At 38.5% G+C, this 25,553-nt stretch overlaps 1 protein-coding gene across 1 annotated transcript in view; it reads right to left on the minus strand.

Moving 5' to 3' along the window:
• Positions 1–7,574: 7,574 nt before the first annotated feature.
• Positions 7,575–25,553, minus strand: part of CUL5 (cullin 5) — a 22,906-nt gene continuing 4,927 nt past the window's right edge. Inside the window, exons 4-18 of the mRNA XM_009866263.1 lie at positions 23,155–23,296; positions 21,922–22,067; positions 21,765–21,845; positions 20,500–20,593; positions 17,008–17,138; positions 16,139–16,246; positions 15,169–15,233; positions 14,142–14,274; positions 13,493–13,624; positions 12,691–12,814; positions 11,798–11,973; positions 11,518–11,679; positions 10,765–10,883; positions 9,334–9,457; positions 7,575–8,397 (exon numbers count right to left, since the gene is read on the minus strand). Coding sequence (XP_009864565.1) covers positions 8,203–8,397; positions 9,334–9,457; positions 10,765–10,883; positions 11,518–11,679; positions 11,798–11,973; positions 12,691–12,814; positions 13,493–13,624; positions 14,142–14,274; positions 15,169–15,233; positions 16,139–16,246; positions 17,008–17,138; positions 20,500–20,593; positions 21,765–21,845; positions 21,922–22,067; positions 23,155–23,296 — 1,932 coding nt within the window. The 3' untranslated portion in view covers positions 7,575–8,202. The remainder of the gene's footprint in view (positions 8,398–9,333; positions 9,458–10,764; positions 10,884–11,517; positions 11,680–11,797; positions 11,974–12,690; positions 12,815–13,492; positions 13,625–14,141; positions 14,275–15,168; positions 15,234–16,138; positions 16,247–17,007; positions 17,139–20,499; positions 20,594–21,764; positions 21,846–21,921; positions 22,068–23,154; positions 23,297–25,553) is intronic.

Consider the following 25,553-nt stretch of genomic DNA (forward strand, 5'->3'; position numbering starts at 1 on the left):
CTGTGCAGTTACAAGGTCGGTGGGGTGCAGGGGCCGGAGTATTTGTGAGCCTGGGGCCCTTGTGCTGTAGCTGAATGCTGTTTTCAGAAGAGCCAGCAACTTCTTTCCTCTGAAAGTCCCTCCTGTCTCGCCCTGGCACGAACACCTAGCAGTGCTGCCTCGGGATTCAAACCTGGCCGAGCCTGTGCGGAAAGGCTGGTAACCGCTCAACCTCAGGACACCCGCACCGGTTCACAGTCTTCCCCGCGCTTTGCTTTCCCTCCTCATGCCCTCTGCCTCCGAATCTGGATTTCTAGATGAAGGCCAGTATTAAATCTCTTACAGCCACCTGCGTGACTATCCAGCATGCATGGAGCTAGGCCAGGAAAAGCCTGGTCCTTCCTGGTCTTGAGCTTTATATCTCAGGAGACAAGGTGACTTTGTCTGCACTGTACTGCTGCACACTGTCTAGGACAAGCAGTTCTGTATTTGTTTCTGATCAGTCTTGTTTGTCTTCTCCTCAGCCACTTTTTTAACTCCTGAAGGAGTTAGCATGCCATCTCTTAGAGTAACCCACACCAGGCTGTTGCATTCCCTGGAGTTGATGTCTACAAGGCAGGTAAAGTAGCATTTACTTTCACCTTTCCTTCCCTTCAGACCACAAATGGGAACAAATGCTGAGAAGCGTACTGTGGATATAGCATTAGAAAGCAAGAGTATCTCAGCAACTTGTCACCATTCGCTTGCTGTCTTGACTGATTTTTTTAAAGTATATTCATGTTGTAAAGCTAATATTTATCAAAACTGCTTCAGTTCGTTTTCTGTTCTACATCTCCTTCATTTCCCTTTGAGAGAGGATTTCACTTTCTCTCTGTCTGCTCTCAAAAGTAAAATACTTCTTGCTTCCCATGTATTTTCCAGACATGCGGTTAGAGGCTAATTGGAACTGGTACAGATGAAGGAAGCATTTGTCCTCTTGCTTCCTTGACTGCCAGTAGCTGATGTTCTGAGAGTTTGACCAATCTAGTCTAGACCTTTGATTTAAAGCCAGAGTTTTCAAGTACAAACCAGAGATAACAGGAACTGACAAATATTGGCTCAGGAAGAACTGAAGATTTTACCCTGAAAATACATATGTATCATGCAGGAAACACATCCAGCTTGGCTGGATGAGGGTGTTTTTCAGAAATGTGTAGTGCCAAAACCATATAGAACAAAAAAATAAAAAAAGGAAAAATAGGAAAGCTCTTATTTAACTTTGCCTTTACTTGTGCAGCCTGCACCAGGACTAACATCCATATCATCTCAACCAGAAAGACACTTGAATTCACAGACGTACTAACACGCCCTTTGTTGGAGCTCATGTGAGAAGGAAAAAGAGGACAATGAAGATAATCTTACCTCCCTTCAGCCACTGGGAACTCCGAGCTGTGCAGCATCAGACACACCTCTGGCCAGGCAAAGGCCATATTGCAGGTCGTGTCTGTGAAGAGGTTTCCCAACATCTTGGTCTTTAGAGCTCTTGTAGGATCTTCTGAAAAGAAAACAATTCTGGTCATCATTCCTACCATCAAACAAGAGGATGTTCACATGAGAACATGCTGCTTCGCTTTGAGATAAAGATGACATGCAAGTGTTGTAATTGCCAGTGCCAGGAGGGAGCTCCTTACACGTTCCTTCATTACAATCAGCTGGCCGAGTATTTTCTGTGGCCAGAGGTGGAGCCCAGGATGGGCCAGAAGGTCAAGCTGCACCTGTGCCACAGCCCAGCCGGTGGCTGGGAACGCGCTGTGGTGCAGTCCCTCTCCCAGCATGTTCGGCTGCACTTTCCCCCACATCTGCTTATTTACACAGTCCCAGTCCTGACCCCAAGCTGGTGGCAGGATGCCCTCACCAGCTGCCTCCTAGGCCTGGCCAAACTTCACATCACTGGCAGGAGGAAGCTGGAGGAGAAGAAACCCTTTTGCCTGTGGGAGCTGTGTCCCTGCCCACAGGGCAGCAGCCAGCGGCTGGACGCACCACCCCCAAAGTCCCACGGGCCACCAGCCAGTGGCTGCTTGCACACCTCCAGGAGACGGTGCACGTGGAAGGGTGCTCCCTCATGTTTTACATCTTTGGTCCTGGTCCAGTGATCTTCATACATCTTCCTCCTCCCCCTTGCACCTGATGCTGCCTCTGGTCAGTTAGTTGTGCTTTTTTTTTATTGTATTTTGTCTCTTCCCCTCTTTAGTCCTTTTCCTCTGGGAGGGCTTTAACAATTTTTCAGGACAATTCATATTTAGAAGAATTCAGGGAATTGAATAAGGACTGGAGGAGCACCCTCCACAGCCACCCCTCAGGCTGAGAAGAAAAGCCAGGGCACTTTCTCTGGACTTCCCCAGCATCTGCCTTCATGGTTTCGTGCTGTTAGAGGGTATACGCTTGGCTTTACCGTTACCCATGAATTTGTCTAACTCTTCTTGAATGTGCTGACACCTGGGTTCTGCATCCCCAGCTTTCCCTGAAAACAAGTCTTCTTTTAGTGTTTTACACCAATCTACTGCTGATTTTATCAAGTAGCCCTAGTGCTCATGCTACACAAGTCTGTGAAAATATTTCTGCCTTACTGCTTTTGTAAAGCTCAGTCACATCCACATTTGAACTCTAGCTGAAGCTCTATGGCCATTTGGTTTTCTTCATACCCTTTGGAGTGGAACCTGGTGAGAAGCAGCTGCTGGCAACCCACCAGTACCCTGGCACAGAAGCTGGCTGGAACACTTGGGGACACACCTCAGGCAGCAGTTCCATTTCATGTCTCCCTTCCTTCAGAAGCGATGGCTCAATTTCATCTGGGCTAGCGGGGCTTACTGACACCCAGTGTAACTGTTTGCTGCAATAAATCCTGCATATTTACCTTGGCTCAGGATAAATTCCTGCTACAAAAAAAAAAGCAGGAGCTGTGATAATTTCCTTAATGTCTTCAGTAGCAGAAATCAATGACTGCAGCAGATAGCAAATCCCAAGCTGTGTATATATACTCTTAGACTATAGTTTTAAAAATAGCAAGAAAACCATGCTGCATTCCCTTCTTTAATTCTTTCAGCATCTCTTCTCACCAAGAACAGCTAGATAGCGCTAATTGCACTCATTTTTTTTTTTCAGTCCTTTGGACACAACCACACTGCTGCTCTTCCTTAGCTTGGGAGGAGAGATTTACTTTCACCATGCCCCTGACAATCAGCAGATTGAAGCAGCAGCCCACGTCCCAACCGTTCCCTGTTGCAGGTGTTTCAGATGACGTGCAGGACTTGGAGCACAGGATCCAGCTGAAGTTACACAGTGAATTGCCATCACTAGAGTAAGTGATGGTGAAACACAGGCACCACACCTGCACCTTGAGAATGTCAGAGAGATGTCCAGAGCATGAGTCTGATGAGGAGCAGCTGAGGGAACTGGGGCTGTTCAGCCTGGGGAGAAGGTTGAGGGGAGACCTTATTGCTCTCTACAGCTACCTGAAAGGAGGCTGTAGCAAGGTGGAGGTCCATCTCTTCTCCCAGGTAACGTGGAAATGGCCTCAAATTGCACTAGGGGAGATTTAGACTGGATGTTAGGAAAAGTTTCTTCACCAAAAGGGATGTGAAGCACTAGGACAGGCTGCCCAGGGAAGTGGCTGAGTCAACATGCCTGGATGTATTTGACAGATGGGGAACTGTGGTGTTTAAGGACATGGTTTAGTGGTGGACCTCAGAGAGTTAGGTTAATGGTTGGACTTGATGATCTTAAAGGTCTTTTCCAACCTAAATGGTTCTAAGTAAAGGAAAGGAGCGGGGAAAGGAGGAAAGCCAGTTTTTTGTTTAGCAGAAGAATGAGGCAGGTTTAGAGCTTTTCATGTTTCGTCAATGATTCTACCTAAACTGTGATCACTTTACACTCCTGTGATAACTGGCTTATATCCAGGGAACACCACCACCTAGAAAACCATTGTCATGAAAAACCACACTGCTCTAACAGAGAAGAAAATTTTAGAAATTATGGCAGCCTGCTATCAAAGTTCTGCCTGCCAAAGCTGCCAGTTTGCAAATTGCCTTGCTACTGAACTGTCACCCAAAACAGTTATTCAATACAAATAATTCTAACCTTTGCATGTAGCAGAAAATAGAAACCACTGATGTTAGCCAGCGCACTTAAAGAAAAAAAGAGCTGAAATGTAAAAACAGATTCACATTAAAAGCTAAGGATAATGAGAGAAAAGCCATTACAGTAAAAGCACTCCTGCAGGCTATCAGCTGCTCCTACATCGCTGTTTACTGCAGGATCAGGTACCTGAAGGTTCCAACAATCTGGTGACACCACCAGTAATTTTCAGTGACACTAATTATAAACAATTTCAGAGACAAATCAACCAAAACATTCAAGTTACACAGAGACACAGGCCTTTTGAAAAATGCCATAAACAGAAAGTCATGCACCCTCAGCACTTCTGTCATGGCAGGCTTCGATTCAATTTAAATTGAAAGACTACAGCTGCTCTAAACAGAATTTAGAAAACCAAATAGCTCTACATAGAACCCCTTAAGTACTTAAAAAATCATAACAAGAAAAGAACTGGAAGTCTTTTTATCTTTCTCTTTTTTTTAGTACTCTGATGATAACACACTTTGCAACTTGGAATGGGGCAAATTTCATAAAGTGGTGTTTTTCAGGAGCAGCACCTGAAGTCAACTGTAAATTTTGCAGGGAAGACACCAAAATACCTTGCTCAACGATTCATATTTTATATTACATTTTTATTTTGCAAGAAAATAAATTATACAACTTAAAAAATAAAATTCAAAAATTAAGCAGTACATCAAAATAGTTCAGCTGGACTGCCATACAGAAACTACCACCATTCAAAATTGTACAGCATTATTATCTTGGTAGTGGCACACATTCAAAATTGTAAATACCATACGTAGATAGATTTTACAACTCAGGAACTCAAGTTTGCTCAACACTCCAGACTACATATAGTGTATATGACAGGAAAGCTTTCATGTATTGTTTAATTCACAAATATGACCTCAAAGAATTACAAAGATAGCATCCCAGTCATTTAGATGAAAATAGAAAACAGTGAGTTTAAGATAGCAAATCTTTCTGTAAAACTATCAAATCTTTTTGCCAATTGTATTTTTAAAATTCGCACTTTACAGAACAATGGCATCCCGATGCAAATATATGTAATGTGAACATTCAGGACATTTGTATTAAGTTTAAAAAGGTGAACATGAGAAAGTCACATCGTCATTTGGAAATGCAGTTGCATTACAGTCATAACAAATGAAAGAGAGATGATGAGTAAAAAGAGAAGCTAGGGACACCAACTGTGAAAAGAGGAAAATGGAAGACTTCAGAATTGAAAACTGAGATCCTCATCAAGTTGTTGGGACAGAGAAAGATTTAACAGTGTTTCTTAATTAAACCCATTAAGAGTGATTCCCCCCCTCCCTTTCTACACCATATTTCATTCCGTAGCTACTCACCGTGGCAGTGTGTGTGGCAACAGGTTTTTCAGATGCAGCACCTCTTTAAGCTAGGTCTTTGGACATACATATTCATAGCTAAAAACTGCAGCCTTAAAAGTGCATTGTTGCCATATTGCAAGTGAAGAACAGTTTGTTTTCTTTTAGATCCAAACTCTGCCCTCCCCAACCAAACAGTTTACCCCAGGTACCTCCCTGTGCCCCAGGTGATACTAGTTTTAAGTGCATATTGGTGAAAGTGACCTGATGAAGGACGCTAAACAGGATTCTGCATCTTTTCACAAATTTGCTGGTGTGAGTCTCAGATTTAATAAAAAACCTGACATCTATTTTCGGTATATATTTAAAGAAAAATGACTGTGGCATAGGCACATTACCAATTCTATTTCTGCATCCCAGGTGTTGCGAAATATACAGGTAACATTTAGGTTGCATTATTTTGTACTTATTAGTTGAGGGAAGGCGTAGCTCCTTAGCTTTTAGCAACCTGTTGTGTTCTGCATACACTCCAGCTTCCTAAACCGCTGTAGCCAAGATGCAGTCTCTTGAACTTCTCTCTCAAATCTAAATCAAAGGCTTAAAAAAAATCAGTTACCCTCTTTGCAGCTCTTTGGGCAACAATTTCACACTCATTCTTCTCTGGTTAAGGGCTGGAATTTTTTATGTTGAAAAGAGTGTGCTCAGACTCATGTTTTCCCCCCATTATCCCAAGAAAGCATTTATTACTTTTAAGTTACAAAGACTGAAAGTCTTGCAGCACAAAAGATTTTATTAGAATTTTGTTTCCTAATGTTCAGATAGTTTTACTGGTTAACGACACAGAGCACCACTTGATTTGATTCTGAATTGCAACACCACAGGGCCAACATAAAAGATGCAATAGTTTTAAACAGCATCTACTTTTCAGTATCAATAAAAGCATGTAACATAAGCTGTGGGATTCCAATCAATTGTAATTGGCCGGGCCTCAATTTCTCTCCATCTCTTGTTCATGAAACCACCGCTTCCAAAAATTTCTTACTCAAATAGATGTTCACGTACACAGTGTTCTCAGGCAGTCACGTTGGCGTTTACATGAGTAACAGAGCACATGGTCTGTTTAAGGGTGCAAACAGCCATTCTTCTAGAGCTTGCTTTTAAACCACTCTTACTGTATACTTTACTGCAACCATGTGAAAGCAGAACTCCTCCTCTTACTTGCTGGAAGGTTTTCCTTTTTGCCTAAAGTTAACTGTATCCTCTTCCCCCTTTCAATCATCAAGGAAGATGAGACCTTCAGATGTCGTAGTACTCAAACTGGTTAATTACAAATATAAAAAATGCGCACACTTGTGATTTATAGGAGAATACTCATACAGAACTGAGTAAAGCGCAACTTACCTTTTGTCCCAAGACAGGCACTCTGCTCCAGTGATTCATGTTATCAGTCCAGTACATGCTGGAACATTTCAGAGTAGCAGAGAGGCAGGCAGTGCCAAATGACTACTTAAGATGATTGAAAATAGAAGAGGTAATATTAAAAAGTTGAAATTCCTGACGTGTATTTGGCACGCTCTCTGCATACACAAACCAAGGTATTTTTCCTTAGCTTTTTACCATTTTCACTAGAATTTATATTTTCTACCCTGCCAGTTTCAAAATAAAAAGCAGAGAGTTTGTTCCTCAGGTAAAGATGTTGACTTCTAAGCAACAAACCAGTCCAACTGGATTAACCTTGCATGTATATATAAAGTTACCACCAAGGAACTAGTACAGGGATCTTCAAGTGTTATTTTCTTCCTGGGGGAGTTGTGCATCAATTGCTCTTTAATGCATTCAGATATATGTAGTCATACTTAAATATTTGGAATACAAATATTAAATGTACAAGGAAATACACTTAATATTTCTGTTCAGTATAACAGACCCATCCATGAAAACAGCTTTTAGAGTGAAGTATCATTCAAGAAAGCTTTACCTTCTCAAAAAGGATTGTAGCAATCATCTGTCCAAATAAGGTAACAAATAATATATATCCACTTGTTACAGCAAACAACTTAAGAACAATGATCTCTTGCTTAAGGAAAAATATCACCCATGACTTGGAATTACTTTTATGTCGCTTATGTGTCAATTATTAAAATCCAGTTACTAGATTGAAGCACTGCTCTAGCCATCAGGTTGTAACTGTAACAAATACGTATCAGTTGTGATGCATGTATTTGTGTCTCTCAAATGTTATTACATAAAAAGGATCAAAGGTGGACAGTACATTACTCTGTTGATCCAAAACACAAAGTGAAAGTGCTACTTCTAGTCCTAATTGCATTTAGAAAAACAACCCAACAAAAAACCCAACCCCAAAACAAAACTAATAGCAGTTCCTCAGTGCATGAATATTTGAGTATTTTTTTCCTTGTGCAAGTACTGGTCATCTAAAAACCCAAACCTGTATTCTTCCTGGTGGGTGTAAATCAAATCTACTTTAAAAAGTTCACAATGGGCTCTTCATGAATGCAAGTTTCCCACAAAACAGCATGCTGTTAAAAGTGTGCAACATGAAGGGAATGCCATCATGCTAGCTGAATGAGATTGGCAAAATATAGTCCTCTGTAAGGTAAGGCAGGGATTTTAATATGTAATCAAAGTCAAAACAAGTTCTTCTGCAGCACAAACTGTTGCAGCTGTCTGTCCAAGCACCCTTCCATTTGTGTTCTCAGCATCCTGCAGAGTCCTCAAATTATGCCATATAGATGAAAGTGTTGATATCCGACTCATCTCTTCTGATATATTTGTGCTCTATAAGCCATTCAATTTGCTCTTTTATCATTTTCTTTTGTGGCAAGAACATGTTTTTCAAGATTTCTACCAGTTCAGTCTGAAGCTGGGCATTAGTAATTTTCTTCCGCATTTTCATTATTTGGATGATAGCCTCCTGGTGGGGCACAAGAGAAAAAAAGTCAAAGGAGAATCTGCAGTTAAATCTTAGAACATGAATTACTCACTAAAACCTGATGTTCATTCACTCCCTGAGCAGAGGTCGCTGTTTCCAGTGTGATTTGTGATATACCTTGGGAACATCCCATGAAATGCAAGCTTAATGCCAAATCAGAACTCACAAGGAGTTCTCGTGTCATAAATACAACTGGGCATTAATCCTTCCGGAAGTGTGGCCGAGGTGTTAAGTCACATGGTATAGTTCACTATGTGCATGGCCTAGAATCGCACTGACACAACAGACCTGCAAAGTGAAGGTAAAATGGGATTTTTGACACTCCATTGTAGGTAATGATTTCTGATGCCTTCAAAAAATCAGGTGGGTTTTTTTCCCCCCAAAACTGTGAGCTCAGAAGATCTGAACCAAGTACCTGACTCAATGACAACCAACCACAAAGTGGGAAGCTGCAGTTTGTACATCTAAGATTCATCTGTACACTTCCCCTCTAAAGACAAGACCTCTTAAAAAGTCCTACTGCTCTGACTAACACGCGATCCCATCTCTGAGATTACTCTCTTCATACAGAGCGAACAGATCAAGACCAACAACATTGCTCACACTGGTGGCTCAAGTCTGTCAACTTTACTGCCTGCTGCTGTCACCCACCACTGCACAGTCGTGCTTTGCTTAATATCTGCTTTGTCCTCTTTAAAAACAACAACCTGGTCTGTCAGAACAGGAGGCTGATAACTACACGTGCACACACACACACATATATATGCAAAATCCGGTATTCGCAAAGGCTCTAAGCAGCAAAAGTTCATTCCGATCCATTCATTTCATACATCAACATCCAAACGTGAACAGGCTATAGCAGTGATAACACAACACAAGAAAGAGAGTAGTTTTAAATGCCTCTGGCAGTTTACTTGCCTGGGTTCGTAATATTCTTAGCTGGACTATTCCTTCGTTTTCCTCTTCCCGCATTCTCTCTGTAGTAAGTTGCAACCGACCAATCAAATTTATCTTGCCCCTTTTCTGAACTTTAGCGTTTTTTCTGAAAAAGTTGTATTGTATGAAAATAAGCAAAAAAAATACAATTTCAGTTAAGGAATTCCTGTTAAGCTTAAATTACAGCAGCAAGGAGGACCATCCCCTATCAGGTATTTACAGGCATTGCAGCAGTGAGATAGCTGCCTGACAACTCATAACTCAATGCCAACGTCTCCACACAATAAAACCTGAATATACCGGCATTATAAAAAAATCCATCAGCTGAACCTGACAGCGTCCAAAGTTGAGAAGTCACCAGTACTATTGTAAAGAATAAATTTTCAGAGAAATATATTTTGGCTGAATGATATAAAACTAGGGTTCTCTGGAGGAAGCTTTTACAAAGAAGTTCAGGAGACTGGACTAGTTAACTTCCCATCAAAAGAACTGTCTGTCTATCAGGGGAAAAAAGGACAAAAATCAGCTATGGCAACAAAGAATATTTATATTGTCGTGACCCACAAACTCTCTGTACAGCCTGTGTCTTCTGCCATGCCATCTCATCACTTCCCAAGGCTCATGGTCCTGATGACAGGAACAAACATCACGGCCCTCGGCAAAAGCTAAGGCCCAGGAATGCAGGTTTGTCACTTCCCTCTCACTCCACAGATCCAGATATCCAGCTGCTGCTGAGGAAGAGGCCCAGGACCTGAGGTTACTAACAAGAGGCCAGTTCTATTCACAGTAATTGGTAACACAGAGAGGCAAAACCCAAAGTAAAACATGCTGCATGTGATATATACCATTTTGATATTCTCTCTGCATACCATCTAATGCTCTGAAGGATTTCAAAGCACCAGTAAAAGAGCACTGCAGTTCTCACGGAAATGAGGACAACAACTCTCTGGTGAAAGCCACACCAAAAAGCCTGGCTTTTGACAACATACCACATTATTAAGCAGTTTCGCTTCGTTTTTTAACTTATCACTCTGCTTTTGAAACTCTCTGTGTGTGTAATAAATCAATACAGTACTAGTGCTGTGCTTACATGCTCTTCTTCATGTACGAAATTTCACAAGCTGATTAGTAACAGGAAGATAGCAAAGCCTCCAATTTTACACCTTGGCCTTAGGTGTTTTACAATTTTGATTTCACAGAAATCAGAATCATAGAAGCAATTGTCTGAAGGGGCCACCAGAGGTCATCTAGCCCAAACACCTCCTTGAAGCGTGACTATTGCCAAAACTATGCAAGGCTAGGGCAGCAAAGCATCTAGCTCAGTCTTGAAAACTTTCAAGGATGAAGGTTAAAGTGAACTCCTTTAGTTATAAAATAGCACAGTGTTATTTTACTTTTCAAACATCATCTTACATTAAACTGAATTCCTGGTTCACCGAGAAGAGGGTTCCTTCTGTAAAGTCTTTGGGTGAATTGACTTGAGGTTCATACAATAAAACCTGACGTTTCAGCTTTGGAAATGCTACAAGAGACTACAGAGAAAAGGGAGGGGGAAAATAAAACACCAAATTTTCTAACCAGAAACAATTACTTTTTAAGAACATAGTTCACTGCTGTGCAGACTGTAGTAAGGGAACCATATAGCCTTGTTTGGAGCTCCCAGGGGGCAACAGGATGATGCTAGTAAAACCACAGAGGGGACAGTTTACCAATTCTCCTTTTGAAATTGGTTACCATAAGTAAAATTATACCAAGTAAAATGCATGAACTCCTGGCTACAGAAGTGGTCTTAAGTGTGATTCATGTGTTTTCTCTCTTTGTTCTTGAGCTAAATAATTAAAAGTCTGATAGAGCAAACACTGAAGTTATTTTTAAGCAACATAAACGTATCAGGTGCCACTGATTTCCTAGAATTAGAGCATTCCCACTCCACAAACCACAATCATAATGTGCCATTTCCAAAAGCTTAAGTTAGATAATATTGGGTAGAGAGAATGTGTTAATGTAAAGGTTGTGTGTGCTCAGCAGTGGTACAAGGAGCCAGCACTACAACTGATAAATTAACAAAAAAGGTGTTCACATTTCAGTTTCAAAGTGTTATCTGACAGAGCTTTAAAAATAGGAATCCAGTATTTCAGAAAACTGTTTCAAGAGAAAGGGAAATACCCATAAAGTCCTCCTAAGTTCTGCATCAGGAAGTTCAGTTGCCAGTTTGAGATTTTCAAAGCTGATCTTCTCTCTGGGTCTTTGGTTCCACGCAAACAGCACAGCTAGTTGAAATGTTGTTACCTCCAAGTCATACTGGCCAACCTCGTTCTTAAATGTTATCTGTGAATAGAATGACAATTTTACTTATAAGTCTTTTTGGATTACAAGCTTTCTTACTGTTATAAATACACAGAAAGTACAGTTATTGAGACTTATACACCAAAAACTATACACATACAATTCCATTGGACATGAGGTGGTGCCAGTGCAGTTTTCTACCGCTGTGATTCTTTTTATAAAATTCTTCAACCTCTGGGATGAGATCTTCTAATTCTGTGGGCAGCGAGACAAACACTTTTTCGGAACTTCGGGACCAGGCACCAGCATTTAAAATTTTAATATTCACAGAGTCAGCTGTAAGACAATATTGGCTTATGTGAATCTCCAGGTGTTACAGACAGATGAACAAATCACTTTTTTTTTCCTACTCTAAATGCAATTATGGAGGACTGAATTTTCAGAAGGTAGGAGGGTGTCTACCTACTTAAAGCACTGTCTTTATGCTCCACTGGCTTTCTGCCAGCAACGCTGATTGAAATCTCTGGGTTTTTTTGGCTTGCCTCTGTAGAGCTCCTTAAGCTCTGATGCAGCTTTATAGCTGATGCTTGTAAGCACTACTCAAGGGTTTTCAGCAGTAACAGGTCCAAAACGGGATGTTCCTCAGCCTCTCATCAGTGAAATTTCAGCTCAGAAATGTGATTTAAGCTCTTCATGGCGTGCATCCAGCTCTCCTGCTGGTAGATAAAGGAGGAGCACAGCACGAAGCCCTTGTGAAGAACGATGAGGGCATAAAAGGGGGTAGCTCAGGCATTCACCTGGCTGATACTGATTCAAGCCCCTGCTTGGAATTTATCAACAAGATTGTTCATAATGAAAGCCCACAATAACTTGCAGAATGATGTAGCTCCAGCATCAACCATAAAAGAAAGCAGAGTCTACAGGCACTTCCAATCTAGGGGTAACAATGCCCTGAAGAATATATTCAACTGCAGTTGATATAATTTTTAACTAAAGATTCAATGGAATCATTTTTCAGTAAATAAAAAATAGCAAATAATTTGAAAATAATACCTGGCAAAGCAAGTTTATTATTTTTGTGCATTTCTTTGAAGGCCTGGTTCAAGTCTTCAGACACTTTGATATCCTGGAACATTCTAGCCAGCTTGTTTACATAGTCCGCTGGCATTCCTACTTCCTGCAGAAAGAAACAGAACACTAAACTATGTCACCGACAACTGAATAAAAAGCTTTGTTTATAAAATAAAAAACTGGAAAAAAAAAAAAACCACAAAAACCCCAACCATTAAAGTACACAGGTATCATCCCTTTATATTAACAGTTGATCTGCAATGCAATATACATTTTTGGTTTTTTGCACGGATCACAAGTAGTCACCTCTAAAGGACGTAAGATGATTCTTTTAAAGAAATCCAAGTGCCAAAGAACATAGGAACTAAGGACTGAATAAATTCTGAGATTTGAAGGAATGTTTAAGGCATGCAAACAATATTCTAATCTACATAAAACATTGCAATCAGAACACATCTCAAATTATTTACATACCTGAACAACAAGTACACTGCATTTTGCTCATTTGCATATAGGATATACGAAACCTTCAGATCATTGTACATGAAACATTTTAAAATCTGTCACTGACACTGTTAGGATTGACATTTCTCTTAAAAAAAAAAAAGAGCTAAACTAGTTTACTTTCACAGAGTGCTGCACTAAAATGGAGGCATTAGATGTTCTCAGTGGCCTGAAATTTAAGATAGAATTCACCTACAGCAAGGATATCTAAGTTCAAGAGTGGGAATTAATACCACAAGCAAGAGGCACAATCAAAAAAGAAAGATGCCAGGCTACTTACTCTGAGCCATTCCACCATATTCTCCTCAATTTCACTATCAGCAGATATATCTAATATCAGGCGTCTTGTCAAGTGAGCTTTGTGATATCGCATAAAAACATCTTTATTCTGTACATATTTAAGTACCAAAAGCTGTCAAAAAAAGTACATTTTAATATATTTATTTGCACTGTCAATCAGACAAATCTCTGAATGCTGACCTAATGCCACTGTAGGCTACGAAGCAGAAAAAGGCTACTTGACGTTGCCTTAAGAGCAACTGTGTTAATACTATCACAGGCATCAGACGTGAATCTTTCACAATATCACACCTCCAATTTCTTCATTTGTCAACCATCAAGAGCCTCCTTTTAAATTAGAAAAGACACTGGAGATTTTACACACCATTGTCTATATTATTTTCTAGACTTTAATGTATTAGAGTGACTAATGTTAGTCTGATATAGGCATGAACTTAGCATACTAATTCTGTGAATTCAGAGACATAAAATGCTGCATGATTTACAAGTTTTAAACACACACTTGATGACATAATAAACTTTTCCCTACTATTACACCTTGCATAACTGTTTTTGAAGATAAAGGCCTCAAATAATATAAGGAAATAAATCTATTCTTCAGTATAGTTAAGTAAAAAGTAAAACCATACCACTTCTTTAAGCTTTGCTTCAATTTCTTCAGAGGTTAGTTTTTTGCTTAGTGGTGTTTTTCTTAGCAACATGTCACAGTAATTAGCAAGAAGTTCAGGGCATTTGGATTCAGGCTGTGTTTTCAAGCCAACACTAAATAAAAGAACAACATATTATTCAGACCATATCAAATCCTGCTACTCTAGAGTACTGATGGTCAGTAAGCCAGGCTTACCGTCAGTCCAAAACAAAACACAGAACAAGAACCAGAATAGATATTTATCCCCATCCACCCCTAGATAGAAGTCATTGGGAATGGAAGCTGGAAGCCCAGCTACATAAGCTTTGTTTCCATAGTAAATTAGGCTACAAACTATATATAAGCAATCCCAACCACGTAAATATATACAGGTTCCTCCTCATGTGGCACATCACATGTGAAATGTTAACAACCCATTAAGTGGCTGCTTGGCTGAGCTAGCAGAGTGGCCCCTGTAAGTGTGCTTTTTTCTTCTTCAGCCACACAGGTCTGCTTAATCTTCTGGAAGTTGTTTAAACTAACGTGGTTAATCCTGCACTGGAAAAAAAAAAAAAGTAACACCCAGACAGGTCACACTCTGAGCTGGCACAAGGGGAGGCGATAAAGAGCTTGTGCATGGTTACACCTTCATAAGCCACAGTTACGCCCATAAAGACTACTGTCTCAGTTTTCCCCGAGGACTTGTAGTGAAGCTGCAGCAGTTATATGGCCCAGGTTTTTGAAATTAATAACTAAATTCGGCTAACAAACTGACTCATTCCTCTACTATAAAAGAGCAGATCCCTGATTGCTATAAATAAATTGGAGTTTAAACAGGCTGCTCTTCCCTGATCCACCACCATGTGAAGTGTCTCAGCAGAAGTTGATAAACAATCCAAAATTCCATAATGCAAAGAACAGAAAGCACTTTAAAGCACTCTGTTACTTTTTGAAGAGATATTTTAAAAGAGAAGCTTAATCTTTACCAATTTAATAAGCTTCATGTGAATCAAGGTTATACAGCTTACCCCTTTTGCTTCAATGGCAATTCAAGTTTAAATATTGTAGCATCATTCACAACTGCTTTGTACGCCTGAAAAATAATTAGAGATTATTAGTGCTTCACTCAATCTCTCTAACATATGGATCACAAAGGTTTTACCTCTTCTTAGATTAATGTAACATGAAATTAATCTGTTTTTTTTTTTTTTTTAAATTAGCCCAAAGTTTGCAGATTTGATTTTCAGTATGAGAGTTCAAATCCACGACTCAATCCTGTCCTTGAGAACCCAACCTATGAGGACAGCCTGAGAGAGTTGGGGCTCTCCAGCCTAGAGAAGAGAAGGCTTTGGGGAGACCTTGTAGCAGCCTCTCAGTACTTAAAGGGGGCCTACAGGAAAGCTGAGGGGGGACTCTTTGCCAGGGAGCTCAGTGATCAGATGAGAGTTAACAGTTTCAGTTAACTGAAAGAGGGTAGATTCAGACTAAATATGAGGAAAAAATTCTTTGCTGTGAGGGTGGGGAGACACTGGCACAGGTTGCCCAGAGTTGTGGATGCCCCCTCCCTGGAAGTGCTCAAGGTCAGGTTGGACTGCGCTTTTTGCAACCTGCTCTAGTGTGAGGTGTCCCTGCCCATGGCAGCGGGGTCGGAACTGGATGATCTTTAAGATCCCTTCCAACCAAAACCATTTCACGGTTCTACGAAGTCATGAGACTACACCCAAGTGTGCAGTAAATTCTAAAAATATATTGCTGAATCAGACATTAAGGTGCTCAACACAAAGACCATTTGCTGATGCGATCTACATTACAAAGCCAAACACAACTTCACATGTAAGTACCAACTGAACAACTTCAGTGTTGTAATGAGTTTTATCAGTATCTTAGTCTGCGTATTTGCTAGAGTAAGAGCAGTTTCTAGATTTAGCAGTGAATGGGCACAAGGATTTCAGAGACTTCATAAGATCAATTAAAACAACTCTTAAACTGAACACATACCTTATCTCTTGCAGTAAGAAATCTTGGATCATCTTGAAAAGCTTCTTTAACCAACTTACTAAATCGATTAAATAGTGTGAGCAATTGCTCTACATATTTCTCAGAATCCTAGAGAGAAAAATCAAATAAAAATAATGACGTTCCACATAATTTAGTGTGAGCTTACATGTAATTTCCCCAATCTGCAGTAATATAGTATCCTCAGGCTGCAAACTCTGAATGAGCATTTTATTTTTACTTTCTGTACTGAAGAGATCTACAGCATGTAAGCCTCAACATAGACTTTCAAGATAGTCTTTCCAATATACAAACATATATACACAAAGAAAAAAATATATAACTTTCAAATATTGTAAAATAACTTGTAAAATAAAAAAAAAAGTTTTCAAGGACTAATAAAAGGTAATTGATGCAGATACTCAGGCCTCCGAGACCCAGAGAGAAAGATGATAAAAAGCTGAAAAAGAACAGTAAGGAAAAAACCTTTTAATTTCCGTACTGAACAACCACTCTTCAAATAACAATAAATTTCATATTTCAACAGGAAGACAAAACTAGAAAAAAAATTTGATTATGCCTTTTTAATTAAGATGCTAACACATCCCTATCATGTAAGCATCCCATGCACTTAATTTATAACCTTTTCTTTACTGCCAATTGCATTCCCATTTTACAGCTACAGCTAAAAATGTAAGAAAAAAAAAATTTTCTAAAGACATGTAAGACCATCAGTGGATCAAAATTTGATGTTTAAACATAAAATCTTCAAATTTTTTTTCTATCTATATGTATGTCCCATGAATAGAGAGTATTTAACTTCTGCAAAGTTATTTTTTATTGTTATTTTATTAAAAAAACATTACACTTACAGTAGTAATAGTTTCAGCAGCTGCTACCATATCTGCAAGTCCAGCACTAACAATATGTTCTTCCAAGTCTTTTAGCATAGGCTCTATGCCATTCGGAACTTTATCCATCAGTGAAAACATTAAATGCAACTCTGAAAGACACAAATACTGATAAAGCCACTACTCAAAGACCTGCATAAAAAGCAAATATACTGCATTACTCATAGGGATGTCTCAAGTGGAACTCTGAATATATGAAGAACAGATAATCCAATTCATCCCTTAAAAGGAAAGATGTTTTGAATGCTGTTATAATTCTGGTCCTACAAGGAGATTCTTCTGAACACAAAATAATTATTGCTGCATAATAACTGCTTAAGCACATAATATCATAAGCTTGATTAACCACCCCCAAAGTCAATGGCAATTTGGATTAAGTCCAGGTTGTCAGTAAAACTGCCTTTAAATCCCTGTCACAAATGGGTCTCTTTGGAAACCTACAGGAGTTTATGCAGGAAATTGTATGGATTCAAGGCAGTATTTTTTTTTTACTTAAAACCAAACAGAACCGTCTTTGTGTTTCTTCTAATACCATCTACAATGTTTTGTTTTAATTAAAAACATGACAAATTCTCAAGTAACCAAAGTGACTAAAGAAAACAAGTCTTTTTTTCTGTTTTACTCCTAAAAAATATTTTGTTTTTTTCTGATGGTTACCAGCTCAAAAACATAAAAATCAATACGGTTTGTCTATTTTTTATGAAGGTATTTTACCACTGGTAAAAAACAAACAAACAAACAAACAAAAAAAAGAGTCCTGAAACATCAATAATCATCTTGACAAAGTTGTCCTTAAAAGAATACCTGGACTAAGGTCAGCAGATTGTTTGAGAGAGACCTCAGAGATTAGAACTAAACCCAGTGAAGGACTCTGCTTAATGAAGTAGAACAAACTGATCAGGGACCCTGCTTCTTGTTTTGATAGGGGAAAAAAAAAAAAAAAATAGATTCACTTAGTTCCTCAGTGCTGTATCTACTGTGAAAGGGGACAAAAGCCAGAGGCTCTGTCTTGCTTTCTCCTCTGCAATAGTTTTGTCAGCAACATTGAGATCACGTCACCACTGAGGATGAAATACATCTTGTCAACTTCTGGATTCCAACAACTGTTGCAGAACCAAATAGAAAAAAACGATGCACAGAAAACAACAACAAAAAATCCTTTTAGAATCTAACAATGCAAATTAAAGAATGGAAAGTACAAACAACCTTAGAGAAGAACTTGCAATGCTAAAAGAGACAACACACAATGGGCTAAACAAGGGGATTTCAGGAACCAGATTAAAAAAAAAAAAAAAGAGTTAGAGGTATTTTCAGTGAAATTTGGATACACTGTAAGTGATGGCAGTATTGCTTTACACAGGGTAAGTCCCAAAAGCTCACTCAACTTTTACTGCATCTTTTAATCTGTACTTCATGAAACAGTGAGAGGGAGGAGAAGATGACAGAAAAATGAAACAAAAAGACATATTAAAAGGTTCCACATCTGTAGATGGCACGAATAATTCAAGAAAAAATTTAGTCATTTCTTCCAATAAACAGTGGCAAAGGAGACTTCAGGCGCATCCCTAAAACTGTAAAATCCACCCAAAAATCCAACAGATTCTTCAAAGACAGATTTTAAAGTAACACAGAAATTCCAGTGAAATGTTTCTAGAATACATTATGACACTGAAAAGTAAAGAAAACCATATTGTAGTTGCTGGGGCACTGAAACAAGTTCTGTTCATTTTGTATTCATAAACCCCAAACTTTTTTTTTCTGTTAAGAATAAAATTTAGGCCTTCCATCTCCCAATACTATAAAAAGGCAAAAACACATGAAGCCAATTCTGAAGAGCATTTGCAAGTTATGCCATCTTTAATGGGTTTTACTTGGAAAACATTACGCCTGTCTTCCTTCGCATGGCATATAAATATTAAGTACTTAATTTAACAGAGCATTTTACACTAGTGCCCAGCTCATAGCCCAAAAAAACAACCAGCCCTTTTTTGTCAGATGTTGTTTAATAAAGAAAACAGTGAAATTCTTTGGGGGGAATAATACTGAAGACACATGCATAAGCAAAGTACAGCACAGGATGTATCTATTACTATGTATAGCTCCAGGCTTTAAATAAATTTTTAATCATCTGCACTTGCATCCTTCATTAAAACATTTTAAACACCATACGTAGGTCTAGGAAAAAAAAACCAAAACAACCCACAACAGATTAAAAGAGATGCTTGAGTTCTTACGTAGCACACAATTATTTTGCAGCCAAGCAGTATCACGGGGCAGACGCAGCCACAAGGGAAGAGAGGATACTGTGAATACTTCAACAAGTTTCTAAAGAAAGATGCTTTGGCTGCTATAGGTGAACCCTTCTGAATAATGTAAATAAGCATCCCACGTTCTCCCAAGGCTGTGACATATACTTGTAAGAAGTTTGGTGGCTTTCTAGATTTAGCTCTGGACTACTGCCAGAAATCATGCAGCTAGATGAACAGATCAGTATAACATAGCTTTGAGGTCAAGTATTTTCTGAAATGCTAGCTTTAGAAGTGACTACTTTGTACACTGTTCTAAGTCATAAAACAATTTTCACATTTGCATAGAAATGAAAACTTCATACAGACATTGGTAAATACCTCCCAACATCCCAGTTGCAGGATAGCAAGACTTCAAAAAAAAAAATGAGAAGAAAGAATTGAACCAGTGATTCCAGCGTTTATCTTTTTCAACTTCCCTACTTGAATTTATGGCATTTTAGTGACTTACTTAGTTTGGTTTATCATACAGGACCAACACAAGACTTCAGAATCACACTAACCTCTCAATTTATGGCAGCAGAGTCAAAAAAGAACAAAATAAACTTCTGAAAACTTTAAAAAGGCATGCAGAGCTAACTTTCGATACTCATAGTGACATACTGGCTATAAAGCCGGGTGAAAAACTTGAAGAAATGTTGTTCATTGACCTATTATTAATCCTGCCCTAATAATCAAAATAAGAAAAAATTCTCCTTGCTTTTCACAAAAACAGCTTTGTAAAGAGATGCTTCACTTTTTTTCCAGGGGATAGTGGGGGTGGAATGAAGAAGGAGTGTTTCTATCTAAACTATTGAAAAAGAAAGTAAGACACATGCAACATTTACCAGAGTTGTTCAACATGAGGAAAGTAAATTGTAGGAAAAATAAAGAAAACAGAACACTAATTATGCTTTTCTTTCAAGTAAGATGTGAGCTATCCAGTCATTCAGATTAGCACGCTGTACGTACAGATTTCAGAAGTGATATAAAAAACCACTAGCCAGCAAGAGTCATATTTTGTGAGATAAAATTGCCCAGCAATATTTTATCTATGAAACGCTGCCACCATCTATTAAAACCAGCAATTTGATATATCTACAAACAAGTCTATTTTTATGCAGTTGATGCTGAGTTCATCCTGCACTGTTCTTGAAGCTCCACTTACTTTCTGTTTCATTTCGTTTGATCATGCCTTGGCATTCAGCTAAAATAGTCTCTTTAAAAGATGTCACCAGGGCATTGACGCAGCACTCCATTAGCTGAAATATATTAAACACAGAATTAGCTCATTTAGTCATGTGAACAGCGAAGTCCAGTCTGCCTCAAGTTTGCCATGACACAAAATCTAGCCTGTTCTCAGCAACTATGCTCTATCAATAATTAATTCATTCACAGGCTTATAAAAGCGTATAGTTTGAATAAAATCTCTACACAACAAATCATCTTTCTTCAAAACGTGCATGTTATTAAATGTGGTAAACTCTCTTCCAAATCTGTAATGAGCTTAATATTTCTGCCGCCTCTTTTCTCTCAAGGGAGCCACCACTTTCGGAACACCAACTACCCTACTTAGTTTCCAAGTATACATCCAAGAGCTAAGAATAGTTCTCATTCCAACAGACCCTATTTGGGCCAGGCTGCTTGGCTTGAACAAGACGCTATGGCTAGATCTAGAACAGAAACTACTTGTTCATGTCAGGCCCACCTCCCTTTTGTCAGCCTCTTTCTACAGGTCACAGTTCAGATCTGTGTAAAACGAACAATTTACAACTTGACAAAAGACAAAATACACTTGGATCCACTGCAGATTTTTTTTTTAAATAACCTCTTTCCTGAACTAATTTCAACACAGACAATTATGAACTATTCATTGCAGTTAAGTCTTCCTCTAGAAGCCAAACTGTGTAAAACACTGCTCAAGGGGAGAAAGGGGAAGGAAAAAAAGAAAAAAACATCCTTTATATTAAATGGCCATATTTCAGCCTAACAGGAAATCTAGAACAGTTCTAATGAAATTTCTTTTGCTCCTTTTGGTTACAGGGAATAATAACTCCTTCAGATATTGTAAATGGGCACTAAGAGACCCTTTATCTATTAGACTGGTTACTTCATTTTCAAACATCATTCTCATCCAGTTAAGCATAGAAAAATCATATTGGACTCAAAATGAAGGAATAAAAATTAACGTGAATAAAAACCTGCCCTTCAATCTGCACTTGTGATCTACATTCACTATTAAACCTCTGTAGAGATTGTACATTGCCAGATTCCAAATACAGAATCCTGAAAAAAATTAAAAAGCATAAACTCAGCAGTTTCTTAACAATCTACTGCTACCATATAATATTGTAGCATACAAAAACCAAAACTGCACTGTAGTAAGACTATATAAATATAAAATACATCAGTTTCTCTACACATTATACTTACTGCTTCTACAGAGTTACATTCACGCCTTGTTTCTAAATATCGTAGTGCTCTTTTCTCTTCCTCTTTTAGTTTAGCATCTGCCTGTGCAAAAGTAGAACAGCAATCATTTTAAGTACTAACACGTCTAGAACAAAGTTACAACAGAATGTTTACTTACATATTTCATATAATTCTGTACACCGTTTTGTTGTAAATAAGAAGGAGCCTGTGTTCTATAAAATCTCTCTGTTGAATCCAAATATGCCTTTTCAAAGTTATCCCGATATATCTGAAGTTTATCTTCAGGATTAGAACAAAGGTTAACTGCAAAAAGAAAGTCCAAACTTAACTCCCAAGTCTTGGAAACCTAAGTGGCTAGTAATAAGCAATCTCATCTCTCTCATTGGAAGTGAGCCTTCTATTAAAAGGATGCACTGAACATTGTGAAGTACCCTATAAATATACTCTGATCCCTAAACGTAATCAAAGTTGTCCAGTCTTTGCTCCAAAAATGCTTAGATTAACTCCACAGAACCAGAAAGAACTGCATACCTACCTCCAGCATTTTAGACATTCAAACACGGTAACCAAAATACACATAACAATTGCAAAAACCTGAAAAAAACAACCCAAAATCAACCAACCAAAAAGCTCAGCATAGTGTCTGAAGCGAAAACTTCTCCACCTGATTGAGCAAACAGCTTTCCTTAGACATTGTTCTTAGAATCCCAATGCATTTGTTTTAATTATTTTTTTTTGCTTTGTATATTTTTTTTCTGTTTTACAAGAATGAAGACATGAGCTTACTGCTACCTAGCACTGCTTTGCACAATTTGGAGAAAAGTTTCCACCTTCCTCTCAACTGTTACAGAGAAATAAATAATCAAACTCCTTAAGTAGAATACATTTTAAAAAAAAGTTTAGAATCGGACATCTAAAGAGCCATCTGAGAGAGTATTAGCCACAAGTGTAACTCAACAGGCTGCAGAGCTTTGAAGAAGAGGCAGGCAATGGCGAAATGTCACAGAAGCTGCAGCTACGCAGATCTGTTTTGCAAAGAAGAAAAAGACCGAGAGTGTTAGCTGTAACCTGTTTAAAATTTCTTCTTGAAGCTAGCTCAAGAATATGAAACAGTACAAAAAGGAGCACAGACATTTGTAATTCTAAATGGTGAAAAAGTAGTTTGCTCTTCGAAAACACTGACTTTGCAGGAACTGATACGTAACTAAATCACTTTGATGTTAAAGATTTTAAACAGAATTTAACTGGTATCATGTATCAACAACAACAAATCAATAAAAAATGCTGAGATAATCATTCCAACTCAACCACTGCAACTGTCAACTTTATGTGTTGAAAATACATTGACTAAAGTGAGGAGGCAACAGAGATCAGTCTGTGCAAGACATACCATACGATTCCCGAACTCCAATGACGAGCTGAGAGTCGAAAGCTTCTCCTAGTCTTTCAGCATGAACTAGCTTCATTGCACTGTCCTGAAGTCTATTTTTTATATTTGAAAATATGGATTCATTCCAAGTATCTAGCATGAGCTGCACATCAGGAAGAAAAAAAAAATCCTGTCAGAAAACGTACATGCAGACCTAAGTTTGTGCAAAAGAAACACAAGAGATTAGAACCAGAAATAAGACAATTTGTAATGTAATTTTCAGGTTTTATACAGCAGTTCAGCTGCCTTAGAACTTGATCTTGCCCTGAACTTGTCATGGAAATATTATTCAGCTTACATTCTAAGCTTACTTTACTGAACCGGACAGCTAGGGGAAGCAGCTTTTGGTTCATGTATTAAGTCCATAACTCTGTATTACTTCTACAATTCTCAGCAATCAGTCAAGTAACTTTTCCAGCTATGCAATGTGTCAGGAGTTGCAATTTCAGGGGTCACTTCTGAGCCAAACAACCAAATATAGTTTACTCTTTGACAGGCTCAGTCTTAAACAGAACCAAATACTCACTTAACACCACAGTTACATAAAGAAAAAAAAAAAGATAGCTTTGGATTTACTTAACATGTTCAATATGCAAGAATTGCATACTAATTTATAAAAAGCCTCCAATCCTCATCTAAGTACTGCCAATTTTTAACATTAGTTACGGAGCCTCCTAATAAAATCCTCATCACTCAAAAGGTCCCTTCCTATTCCACTGGGTGATTTTTAAAAAATTTTTTTTTGAGTGTAATTGCTACCGAAGTGCTGCAAAGACCCAATGAGCAGACTCAATGACTGCAGCTGAGCAACACAAAAAGCTCACTGGCAGGCCAGGCCATACTTACGGCCACTGAATCTCCACCAGCTGTTCAGCAGTAAATCCTTGCAGCATGCTACCTGTTTGTTAAAAAGCTTCATTTGCTTTAGAGTTCAAACTACTGTGGTCATTTTTTTGCCCTTAGACACCGGATCTGGCTTTCTATAAGCCACTGGATAAATAATAATATTATGCCAAAGCTTAAAAGACAATTTGTATTTTTCCTATCCACCTCATGCCTTAGAAAGAAAGCTTGAACTTCACAGTATCTTCAAATTTGGCAGCAACTGCTCTGAACATAATTTCAGCATGCCAACTCTTAGTCTACACTTGCAGGTACCAATTAAAATTTCACCTCACAATTGTGAATAAGCTTACAAAAAACCAAGCTTAGGACAACTTGACGCAGTTGTACAGCAAAATTAATAGTAAAGATTAGATGGTATCACTCCATTCTTGCTTTTTAAGTTTCAGATTTTTACACAGCAAGCACCTAATCAAAGTCAGGTATCTTTTAAAAAGAGCGAAGTTTACCATCCTTTACTCTTAAATTTTCCATAACTATCTCTCAATTTCAGCCAAATTCCCATTTCTGACACTGAAGTCACACGTGTTGGAAAGGAATTTTTTTTCAAACACTGGAACATTCTTTGAAGCAAAGCTTTATTTTGCTTCCTCAATTACTTTCTTTGTTATTTTAACACTATTGATATGTGCATTATGGTTGCACTGTACAGTTGTAGCACTGGTTTACAAGAGCTGAACTGAGTGAAAATTAAGAAGAAAACTATGAAATAATGTGAAGCAATCTGAAAAGCACATTAACAGCTTTGTCATGATCAAACTGCTTTTAGACATTACGGATAAGGAAGTTTTATGGAGATATATGAAGGCAAGCACACATATCGTTTTGGGTGACTATATGAAGAACTTCTCAAGCATAGGAAAAGTTTTCACACAGCACTTGTATGAAAACTACAGAGAATAATGCCAGGAACAGGAAGTGACCTTAACCAGTGAATAGGGAGCACTAAGGTGGGTTGGAGACTCTGGGCTTTGATGTCCCAAGCATGAGATGGTCCTAACTGGACTGCATATGCGAGATAAGACACATCTCCATCCGCTTCAGTCCTGAACAAAATCCGAACTGTTAAACACCAGGGTTTTCTCCACTTTCTCCTCACTTTTGCCTCTGTACCTTGGTTTTAATTTCTTTTCTTAGTTCTCCTTCTGCATACAGCATAGCTAAGAGTTCAAGTCTGCCAGAACTTGCAGAGCTTAATAAGATCACATGCTTTCTCCAATGAACAATGAAAACAAAAAAAGTAACTTGAGGAGGCGATTCCTCTATGCTGCTGTTCTCTCTTCCTTTTCCTCAAGAGCTATAGAGGGTCAGACGTCAAAATAGGAGGGCAAAGAAAAAAACCTTGACCAAACTAATGCATTCAAATCATTTTGTTCTTCCCATCCTGGAGATAGGTGGACAGTTAAAATGATATTCAGTATCAAATGAAAGACTGCCAAAGAAACTTCATTTCCCTA

This window comes from Apaloderma vittatum, unplaced genomic scaffold (assembly GCF_000703405.1).
Source record: "Apaloderma vittatum isolate BGI_N311 unplaced genomic scaffold, ASM70340v1 scaffold13213, whole genome shotgun sequence".
NCBI classification, from domain to species: Eukaryota; Metazoa; Chordata; class Aves; order Trogoniformes; family Trogonidae; genus Apaloderma; species Apaloderma vittatum.